This window comes from Doryrhamphus excisus, linkage group LG14 (genome assembly GCF_037039965.1).
Source record: "Doryrhamphus excisus strain RoL-2023G ecotype Guam linkage group LG14, RoL_Dexc_Guam_v1.1, whole genome shotgun sequence".
Lineage (NCBI taxonomy): Eukaryota > Metazoa > Chordata > Actinopteri > Syngnathiformes > Syngnathidae > Doryrhamphus > Doryrhamphus excisus.
Genome location: NC_136370.1, coordinates 9857821 through 9869313, shown reverse-complemented (window position 1 = coordinate 9869313; position 11493 = coordinate 9857821). Strand labels below are relative to the sequence as shown.

General features: G+C 43.4%; 2 protein-coding genes across 2 annotated transcripts; both read right to left on the bottom strand.

Moving 5' to 3' along the window:
• Positions 1-225: 225 nt before the first annotated feature.
• LOC131140715 (uncharacterized) lies at positions 226-3500 on the bottom strand. The gene is made up of 3 exons (XM_058091381.2): positions 3361-3500; positions 695-3078; positions 226-500 (listed from the first exon to the last, which is right to left on the bottom strand). The coding sequence occupies exons 2-3, from the start codon at positions 3014-3016 to the stop codon at positions 231-233; spliced, it is 2592 nt and encodes an 863-aa protein (XP_057947364.2). The 5' UTR covers positions 3017-3078; positions 3361-3500; the 3' UTR covers positions 226-230.
• Positions 3501-4613: 1113 nt separating this feature from the next.
• klf11b (Kruppel like factor 11b) lies at positions 4614-7521 on the bottom strand. The gene is made up of 4 exons (XM_058090519.2): positions 7316-7521; positions 6537-6800; positions 5508-6393; positions 4614-5326 (listed from the first exon to the last, which is right to left on the bottom strand). The coding sequence occupies exons 1-4, from the start codon at positions 7352-7354 to the stop codon at positions 5022-5024; spliced, it is 1494 nt and encodes a 497-aa protein (XP_057946502.2). The 5' UTR covers positions 7355-7521; the 3' UTR covers positions 4614-5021.
• Between the last annotated feature and the right edge of the window lie 3972 nt (positions 7522-11493).

The window sequence follows — 11493 nt, the reverse complement described above, 5'->3', positions numbered from 1 at the left end:
GAGTGCATTATTGCCCACTTTTAATGCAGTTCGGCGCAGGATCGGATATATCGACAGTCCGGTTATATCGATATTTTTTCCGACTCCCGACAATATCGATATAACGAGACTTTACTGTACTAACACTGGAAACGAAAGTCACAATCACAAATGTTTTGCTCAACCATCACTAGCAGCTAGTTTGAAGGATTTTAAAACCCCAAACCATTAGAAGGAGCTAACAACTCTTCTTAGTCAAGTTCATACATCAGGGAGTTCAGGAAGTGGAATCCAGCTGATGTAGAGTGATCGCTGACAACGGTCACGTTGCCATCTTTGTCGATTTCCTTCAGAAACACAGGTGGATGCCTCTTGTCAGGCTCTGACTTCTCATCCTTCGCTGAGAGAGGGGTGCACCCTGAAGGGTGGCTTACTGAACTTCCCATAGAAGGTGTGGGCATCTTGCTAATCTCTTCAATGCTTCTTTCTATCTGGGATCCCTGGAATGTGTCTCTTTCCATCTGATAGAAAGAAAACAGATTACTGTATTTCATCATGTAATGGCCAAGGGGTGTTCATTTATATTTGTATCAGACACCTCTTATGGGTAAGATGTTTATTATTCACCACAAATACAACTGATACTTACATACACAGTCATCATTATCCCAATGCTGATAACTCATATCTTCAATCTTAACTTAACATCTCTCACCTTCTCCGTTGCAGTTTCTTGCATGGACAAGGCCGTCACTTGTGACTCTAAACAGGAGTCCACTTGTGCGTCTTTTACATCACTAGATGGTTCAGAGGTGACTACAGGACCAGGTGTAGTCCGCGGTGGTTCAACACTTGAGGGAGCATCCTCGTTCCTAACTAAATCTTTGCTTCTGACTTCACTTTGACTGCTCATTTCTTGTTGTTCTCCAGGTTCCTGCACATGCTCCTCCACCCTTTCTTTTTCATATAGCTTTTCTTTCTGCTGCTCCTCCACATGTTTTGGATTTGTTAGTTTTTCTGTCAACTGCTCCTCCTCAACAATTACATCTTCTTTCACAGGCTCCTCATTCTTGTTCTTCATCTCCTCACTGACTTCACTTTGACTGCTCATTTCTTGTTCTCCAGGTTCCTGCACATGTTCCTCCACCCTTTCTTTTTCATATAGCTTTTCTTTCTGCTGCTCCTCCACGTGTTTTTGATTGGTTAGTTTCTCTGTCAACTGCTCCTCCTCAACAATTACATCTTCTTTCACAGGTTCCTCATCCTTGTTCTTCATCTCCTCACTGACCACACTTTGACTGCTCGTTTCTTGTTCTCCAGGTTCCTGCACATGTTCCTCTACCTCCTCCACCCTTTCTTTTTCATATAGCTTTTCTTTCTGCTGACCCTCCACATGTTTTTGATTTGTTAGTTTCTCTGTCAACTGCTCCTCCTCAACAATTACATCTTCTTTCACAGGTTCCTCATCCTTGTTCTTCATCTCCTCACTGACCACACTTTGACTGCTCGGTTCTTGTTCTCCAGGTTCCCACACATGTTCCTCCACCCCCTCCACCCTTTCTTTTTCATATAGCTTTTCTTTCTGCTGCTCCTCCACATGTTTTTGATTTGTTAGTTTCTCTGTCAACTGCTCCTCCTCAACAATTACATCTTCTTTCACAGGTTCCTCATCCTCGTTCTTCATCTCCTCACTGACTTCACTTTGACTGCTCATTTCTTGTTGTTCCTGCACATGTTCCTCCACCTCCTCCACCCTTTCTTTTTCATATAGCTTTTCTTTCTGCTGCTCCTCCACATGTTTTGGATTTGTTAGTTTCTCTGTCAACTGCTCCACCTCAACAATTACATCTTCTTTCACAGGTTCCTCATCCTTGTTCTTCATCTCCTCGTCACAAACTTCACTTTCCATGCCTTCCAACTGTTTGCCCCCGTCCTCCATGTCTCTGTCTGTCCCTTTACTATCATCAGCACACTGAGCAAAGAACTCTGTGGCCTCTTTGGATGGAAGGACAGGCAGGGTCACAGTCAGCTGTCCTTTCTGCTTGATGAACTTGGCCGCTCCTCTCTCCTCGTCCACAGGGTAGGACAAAGGTAGCTCCAGTTTGTAGGCAGGGGTCTTAGACTCCAGAAGTAGGATTTTCTCCTTCACTTCCAGGTTAACATCTGCTACTGACTTCAGGAGCGGAACATCAATAGTGATGTTGATCTCTTTGGGCCTGGGGCTTTTTGCCGAATCTCTGGAGCACCTGAAGTCCTGCAGGTCAATGAAGGATCTGTATTTTACAGTATAGCTTGGCTCTGTGGACTGTTTGTTATTTTCATGTTGGATCTCAAAACTCCTAGGTTTGGGATCGGGGCTGGGTTTTTGTGGTTTTTCATCTGGATATGGGAAGGCAAGAGGGTGATCTTGAGCAGGATCATTTGGTTTGAATCCAGGGATGGGTTTTCGAATGACACAAGGATGAGGCATGCCCTTGTACTTTGTCTTCAACTCCTTCATGTTGTTTTCGTCTAAAGTCACCTTGAAGGCATCCTGGATTCCCTTCAGGGCCGTGCTGCTCACCATTTCCATAAATTTGGAGTTTTTATTTGCTATGTGGAGGGTGTCAGGGTGGAAAATAACATCATAAATCATTATTTTGTTTCCTTTTGGATCTGTGTCTTGCCTCCCTGGGGTCAGATTATGAGGAAGTGACCAGCATTGCCCTCGGCGACCTTCCTTAGACACCCCACTCTTACATTCAGGCTTCCCAACTTTGTCATTGCCACAGATGTTGATGTAGCACTTCTGTTTACGGTTCAGACTGGTCTTCAGGGCCCTGAATGGCTGCGGATGGACAAACTCGACGTTGTTTCCCCTTTCCTGCTCCAACATAGCGATCTCCTCTTCATAAATCCTCCTATTCTCTGGATCTGCTATCTCTTCAGCGTAATCACGCAGCATCTCTCTGAATTTCTCATCTTTAAAAGCCTTTGTTAGACTCTTAATTTCATCCACCGACATGTTAAGCTCCTTTAGCGTTTCTCCCAAATCCATATTGAAATATTCCTATCACAGGGGAACTTCCCAAAGCGCTGCAAGTTTCACTCTCGGATCACCTGCAGAGAGACACACTAAAAGTTAATATCTTATTGAAACATCAGCTAGCATTACCCCAAACAGCAATTGTAGCCTTAATTTGGGAGGTTTCTCCATATACCCAATTATTGAGTACCATTTGTACTATCAATGACGTAACTGATTAATCATACATGATTTGACAAACTATTAATTGATCTAAATTGGCGTACATGGCTGTACTTAGCTTACCTTCCATGTAAATGTTAGCTTACGTTTTTTTTGTATCTCTTTCGCCCAAAGTGTGTGTTATGTGAACCTACCGGATAATTGTCCCGATTTTTATGTAAACAAAGTTTCTTGTGTTGTTTTTTCAATACATTATCCGAGAAGACATCAAAATCCGCGTCTAGTTTGACGAGTTTCACTTCTATTGCTGAAGTCGTTTGCTAATGTAACCATGGCAACCACAACAGCGTCGGTAAAGGAAACGCCTCACTGTGAAACGTTTCATAAAGAAATTTCAAAAGAGCAATAGTGCTGTTGTTGTTTACCTAATCACGAATTGTGATGTGAATTGCAATACAAAACAAAAACACGTTTGAACGTTTGCCATTTTAAGTTTTGTAAACATGTAAACAGCGTAGAGACTGTCACTTTATTTACACAAGCACAATTATGTAGTTATTTTATCAACGGAAATGTAATCTTACATAAAAATAACTTAAAAGTATCTAGAAGCATTGTCTGAAAGAATAATTGCTATTATTTTATTTATGGTACGTATTATTAATTTCTTGTGTTTGCCAGCTGATGTCGCTGTTGACCGCGCTTCCCGAGTCAACCAACCAGCGAGTAAGTCGGTCAGTAAGGCAAAGGGGCGGGTGTGTCAAGAAGCGATGTGATTGGTCGCGCCCCCAACAGTTCATATTTCTCTCTGTCTGATTGGTAGGAACGTGCTGTTACTAGGTGAGGGAGACCTCTACCAGGAAGAAGCATCAATGGTAAGATGACGTACAGGGGGAGTTGTTTTATGTAATATGTATAAAAAATGTATATATATTACACTTAGATATGACATAAATACAAAAGTTTAGTCACACAATCTCACTGATTTACAGAAGAAAGTGTCGTTCTGACTTATATTTTATCGGTTTCTCGCATTGAGCTATATGAATAAATAATTAGTTCCCATGTACCCCATCTATGATTAGCAATGAAAGAAGGCACAGACTCATTTGGTCTGCCCTGACACATTGAGCAGTCTGGCTGTGAGGAGGCAATAAACAGGACATGACATCTCTGCGTGGTCTTACAAAACGAGCTTTTATAACGCCAATAACCAAATCATTCAGCCGGCAGGAAGTTATCCCACACACTCGTCAGCACATTTAGTGAGTATGCCAGCAGGCTTCAGACCAAAAAAAGGGTAGCGAGGGCGAAGTGTGACAAGCAGGATGTGGGCAGGCACCACTCACTAAATTGCTGACTCAACTTCTAGCCTACACCTTGTTTTTTCCCAGATTAAATATTGGAGAGGTCAAGACTATAAATAAAAAGAGGACAAAATGAACAATAAATGGGCCGTGTTTTTAATTACAAATATGTATTAAATAATATGAAAGTTAGACAGAGGTATGCAGTAATCATAAAGGTATAATCATAATAATGCCGATTACATATTCATATTTACATTGTTTATATAGCAACGTTTTCCCCGCAAAATCGGACACGCAACAAAACAATACATTCACATATTGGTGTCACAACAAATAAAAACGCTGCGAAAAGAGGTGGAGATTACAAAATGCAAAGTCATACAAAGGCTTTGGCAAAGAGTGCATCCATGAAACAAAAAGAATCCTTTTGTGAACATGTACAAATGAGCAGTAGAGATTTAAAGGTCCAGTGCATGTTTTTCTTGTTATTCCCATGAGTCAAACAGCCATTCGTGCCAGGCCTGCATTAGTAAAGTGTTTGTTGCCTACTGAGAGCCAGCAGGTACCAGCATGCTGATGGTGGCGAGGCTGGTGGTTTTGGTGGGAGGGTTTTTGCCTGTAGCCATCTTGTTCAGACTCCGAACATCGGTCTGCCAGGTGGGGATTTTCTTGGTGGTCATGTGGCGCCGGGCATGTTTGGTGAGGTGATCGCTGCGCATGAACCGCCGGTCACATACGGAGCACACAAATTTCTTCTCGCCGGTATGCGTTCGGCGGTGACGAGAGAGCTCGTCGGAGCGGGCGAACCTCTTGTCGCAGCCGTCCCAGCTGCAGCTGAAGGGTTTCTCTCCTAACGGGGCCAAAAGGAAGAGTCACTATGTTGTCATAAACACATCAATGTGTGACTGAGCTGGAACAATGACATTACTCTCCTCCACTGCGGGAATAACAATGAGGTATTTTTACAAACAGGATGCTGCGGTCATCACACTAAATTCCACATCCTTGTGACTTACACCCAAAATACTCACCCGTGTGTGTGCGAAGATGAGCCTTGAGGTGTGAGCTCTTGAAGTATGTCTTCCTGCAACCAGGGAAGTTGCACACATAGTTTCTCCGGCGGGAAAAGTCCATCTTTGTGGCTGCTGTGCTTCCTCCGGGTCCGGTGGGCACGTACACTGGGGCAGGAGCCAAAGGGAGGAGTTTGGTGTTTCCTAGGGTCATGACAGTCTGAGGTCCGTGAGCGGTCTGGGGGACTGAGGACTGGGGGAGGACCAGCATCACCGTGCCCTGAGGCACTGCAGAGCCCACAATGAGGGACTGCTGCACAGGGGCGGTGTTAGAGGTGGCCGGCTGAGGAAGAATGGGCGTGGAGGCAGTTCGGGCCCCAGTGGAGGATGCCTGGACTGCACTGGGGATTAAGGCTGATATTATACCTGATTGGCCGCTAAAGGGGAACATCTGGCAGATGATTTGAGGGCTGGTGACTGGAGGCGGGGTCAGGGTTGAAGGAGCAAGAGGGCTGTTTTGCTGCTGGGTGCTGACAGGAATGAGTGTGGAGATATTGTCCAAAGAGGGTGTAGAAGGACCAGCGTCTGTTTTTGAGGGTGTGAGAGAAGCTGGAGGAGGAGGAGACGCGGGTGTGGTGATCTGCTCCATCGGGGTTATGCTCTGCTGCTGCTGCTGCGCCGTCACAGCCGATTCAGCGTCTCTACTTTTCTCAAAATTGGGGGCCCCTCGAATGTGGTATTGGCATGGGGAGCTGTCTGCCGTGTGGCGAATTACACTAGTCGCCATAGACCTACAGGGCTGCAGCGGAGGGGGGAGTGAGGGGGTGTTATTTGAACATTGCGAGGACGCGGCAGCACTGGAGGATGAGGGTTCGGCAAAGCTTGGGCTGTGAGGCGGCGTCATGCACTGTTGAGGAGAGAAGAGAGAAGGATTAACAGTCTTCTTTGGAGTGGGTACATGGAGTTGGAACTAAGATTTTTATGACCCCCATCTACGTTAATCCACCAGCTCACTTGCATAAACAGTTAAAAGGTTTGCATGAATCTTACCAGAGAGGAAAGCGACACAAAGTCTTTTGGGGATTCTGGGAGGTCTGGAGGCAGGAGAGAGTCGCAGGAGTCGGAGGCAGGGGTGAGAGGTCTCGGCTTGCAGGGGTTAGGCCTGTTGCTGCTGACAAAGTGACCCCAGGAGCTCATACACACCAGCGCTTCGGCTGCCTCCAGATCTGTGTACTCTAGACCAGGAGAACATCGATTGGTGCCAGACTGCTCGGTGTCATGCCTCCTCCGCTTAGACCCACAGTGATCAGCAGCCTGAAAGAAAGAAGTGACGTAAACAACGATGCCGTACAGAAATACCTAGAATTATGCTCTGTCATTGTTACTGCATCTCAACTAAATTAAGTAAGAGGGTGGGGGGGCTGCTGAGTACATCCTGGCCCAGCATGCACTGCCTCAGGCTCGGGGCCAGGACGCCTCCCATGGCCAAATATAGACCAAAGAGTGACGTGCTGCCCACATGAGCCATGTGAAATCCCCATGAAGCAGGTTTGCCCCACGAACCTCTGCTTTCTGAGAGTAAACAAACCGTATGGAGGCTCTCATTGACAGTGCAATATTAAGTCACATTTCAGTTAACATGTTTAAGGGAATTAAAAGACTGGTCATAAAAGCAAAAATAACTGTGATGTTACTATTAATTAGTTGCTGACAACATACAAAATGAACTAATCGACTACGTAACGTTACCGGTAAAGCAAAAGACATAACAATTTACTGTCTTAAACAACTTTGGAAAGCTAAAACAAGTATAAAATAACGTGTCTTACCCCGCGAGGGTCCATTTCCATGTACTTCCGGGATGGCATGTGTGAACAACGTGTTAAAATATCACTTTTTTGTTGTTAAAAAGCCAGGACAGAACAAAGAGAGACGGCGATTCCCGGTGCCGCTGCTTGTTCTGAGGCGGGCTGGGCTGTGAGGTATTTTTTTCCTCTTCCCTCGGACTGACTCCCTTTTCTCTCAGCTGTGTGAGTAAAACAGGGGGCGGAGAGAAAAAAGAAAAACAAAACTCAACAACGCGCACCGGCGGGTGGCAACACTCAGCCAATCACAATCGAGTGTGTGCAGCACTTCGACCAATCAGCGAGCGGCAGACGCGTGGACAGTGCATGCTCACCGGGCGGTTGGAGGAAACGGGGTGCGTGGCCGTTGGTGGGCGTGGCTTACAGAGTCAGCAGTGTCAGAGTAAACCCGATGAACCGCTATCCGTTAAAGTAGGCGAAAGGTCGATCGAGTGTATGCTGCCTTCACGGGCTGTGGGAATACAAACACTTCCGTGCTCAAAATACACATTTGCAATGCTTAAAGCAAGGACGTTCAAACTTTTAGAACTGAGGATGCATACTGAAAAATCAAAGGATGAGAGGAGTCACTTTTGATTATGTAAATTTTGTAAAAAGGCTATTTAAAACCGGAATTATGTGTTATCATTCGTTATTAGTATCATAATTTCAGCTTTTCTTTTTTATATCTTGCCTTTTTGCTCAATTTCCCCCATTTTTGTATATGCGCATCGTTTAATGGTGTTAAGAAAATAAAAATCAATAACAATAACTATTTTGCCGTCTATATTGTCGTACCTACTTTGTCATCAGCATTGACATGTTTTCTCATTTCTGCTTATCAGGACAATACAGAAAATAGTTTTATTGTTTTATTGGAGGGATCAACAAATTCACAAAAAACATCACAATCCGTGAGATGTGTAACCCGGAAGAGTTTGCATCTGTGGAATAGGCGGATTACACGTTTCCCCACTTGCTTTGATGTAGTTAAAATGATCTCTTTTGACTGTTATGCCTCTTACGCTAGATAGGGTGTAATAGTTAAAGTGGTGTTGTTTTTAGTTGTGTACATTTAAATGTATTGTTACTTTTGGTCCAAATTAGTAAGAATACAAATGGTTGTGCAATTTATGCTCAAAATAATACTGAGGCCACTGCCAACCTTGTAGTTGATACGAGAAGAACTGCTTGATTACGCAGATTGTTGCAAGCACTTTCTTGAGGTCCGCCATGTGGGCCATTTTGCTATCTTCCAAATTGGACCAGATTTAAAATAACAAAATGACAGCACGACAAACAATCAACTGTTAAACGTGGCATCTCGTAGAAATTGATATTATGTGTCAGTTATGAAACAATTTAAAAAAAAAATACACAATGGCTTCCTCCTCTTCTGCCAGGAAAACATTCCTGGGAGCATAACATATTCAATATTCAAATAGTTCACAGAGCTTATCACAGGAAAAGCATTTATTTGACTATGTTTCTTAAGAGAGTCGCTTACATAAAAGCTGCAAGACCTGCAGCAATGTATAAATTGCCTAATTCCTATGGCATTTGAACGCAACATTACCATGACGCACAGGGTTGCTTTTTGCATTTTTGCTGCTGCTCATAGAAAAAGTAAATAAACAGCAGAATATGTATACATGCAACACAAAAACTAATAATAGTATTTTTAAAAAGTGACTTTACAATAGGATTGAGCTTATTTTTGAGTTAATGACTGATCATTGTCATCAGTGCTGCATGTTTTGAAGGTCCCGGTATTAATTTGAAAAAAAAAAAAAAGCTATTCTCTAGCTTTGTGATCTACATTAGATTTGTATTTTTTAAGTCTCATTCTAGTCTGCAGAATAACTACTAAACACACCAGATGATAAAAAAAACATTGTTAAAACTTACTGTAAGTATTAGTAGGGCAGTTTATATCCCTGCACATACATTCACATGAACCAAAGTTAGCCTTGACCTACATATGACGTTATATCACCAACACTGTGCAAATGAAAGAAGCACATGTCAGAAGGCCCGGCATACTTCTAAGGGTCGTGGTTGGAAAAATCAGGAATATGAACTATTACATTTGGAAAAGCTTATTTAAAAATGAAAAATAGGGGCGCACCCAATATGATTATCATGAGAGACTCCTAGAAAAATAAGCTTTAATGACCGCACCTTAGCCATAACGTCACTCATGCACCCAAGCCTGCAGCATACAGAATGTGTGCACTACCACTGCAGACCTGTGTCTCCCATACTGTAAGCATGACCTTAGGGAGCAATGAGGGCAGTGTGTGTAGCGTTGCAGAGAAGAGGGTGGGGTGGAGGAGGAGCAACAGAGTGCAGAGGCAGAGTAACGGGGGTGGAGGGTTAGGGGTGGTAAACGTGTTTGCACGCACACATGACAGGCAGCCCGCTCCAGAGTCCTGCAAGCCTGTTTGTGGTCTAAGCGGGGAAGTCCGCTTCAACTTAGTCGGGGAATTTGGAGGAAAGGTTACACGGGCCCTATCTGGGCCTCCGCATGCACACCTCCCCAGTCCAGGAACTCCGGGAGTCAAGGGGGTGGTGGGGGGGAGTTGCCCCAGCAGGGTTAAATATACCACTATGGGGCCCTATTTCACAAACAGCTCCTGAAGTGATCTGTTGACAGACAGCTAAAGACAAACGTTATCGTCATTTCCAACTGCAGTTATTACTTTAAGAACACGTTAATTTGAATTATTAGTTTTACATTTTATCGAAGTACGGGGTGGCATGAATTGCAATTCAAGTGAAAAAGCTGCAACACTACCTTTAGTGCAGCACAAATAAAAGTGTGATATTGACACAGACGTCACATAGTTCACATGTCATTTTTGGCTTTTTGCAACACTGAATGCAACAAAACAAGAGAATAGAAGAGCAGAATATTATTATTGTTGTTATTAAACTGACTATTAACAATGATCACCTTATTTTACCCTTGACAATGTTGAAAAGTGAGTCAAATTCATGATTTGTTTGTTGTTGATGTTTCTTCATGTGTACTTTTTATTCACAGATGACGATTTAGATATCTTGAACGCCGCTCGAAACCATTACCACGTGTCGCTACCGTTATCAGTTGCTGTCATCTGGGTGAAAGGAGCAACAGGTAAATTCTTATTTGTCATTATTCCTATTGATATGCTACAATACGTTTTCTTTTGCTGTTTTTATCGTTCCCTTATTTTTCTATTAGTTAATGCAGCTGCACTTTTTTTTAATTTACATGAAATGAAAAATTAATTAAAATTAAAATTAAGCAAAATTAATGCTCAGGTCCTCTTATTGTCCAGCTTTGAAAACTCAATATTAATATGTTACATGGTTATTATTGATTATATATCTTTATTACATTAATTAAACAAAGACAGTGCATTTCTTATACTACATATACAATAGCTCCCAATTCCCTTCCAAATACATGAAACAAAATCATGTATTTTATTGATATCAGGTGCAATGACGTCACTGTTGTCATGGGCTGTGAATGCAACCATTGCAGTGTGAAGCGCAGGAGGCGCAGCCCCGCCCCTGTCCTCCCACACATGAGCAACAACATGACATTCCTTTACAAAAGCAGGCTCCTGATTGGTCAGAAGGGGACAATGAGGCCAATCTGCTGCTAGGAGACACTGATTGCAGTGCTGCTTTGCTGGCTGTCTGTTGTCCAGGCAACACGAGGAGCAGCAGGCAGGGTTTTGTCAGACTCACTAGTGGCTGGAGCGCCCAGTGGAGACCACATATACTGAGCATGTGTGGTGCCTAATGATGCCTCTGAAGGGCTGCGGAAAATCTGTGGAATTGTTAAATAATTCACCTCCACGTTGAAAACAAACAGCGTCGGTGTGAGTGAGTCTATTTTCACCGCGCTGAGCCTTACTGGAGGTGATCATTGTTATTTTCAGTGAAGCACAGCAGAAACAAAGAAAGGATTCTGTTATGTCATCAAGTGTGCACACACACACTGTGCTAATTATTACCCAGAATGTGAGGATTCTTCTTTTTCCTATCTCGGAGAGAGTTTCGGGGAAAGTGACTCCCCACAAATTTTAGTGTCAAAAAATTAGTGATGTATCGATCGGGCACGGTTTGAAATGACTGCATATTCATTTTCTACCGCTTATCATCACGAG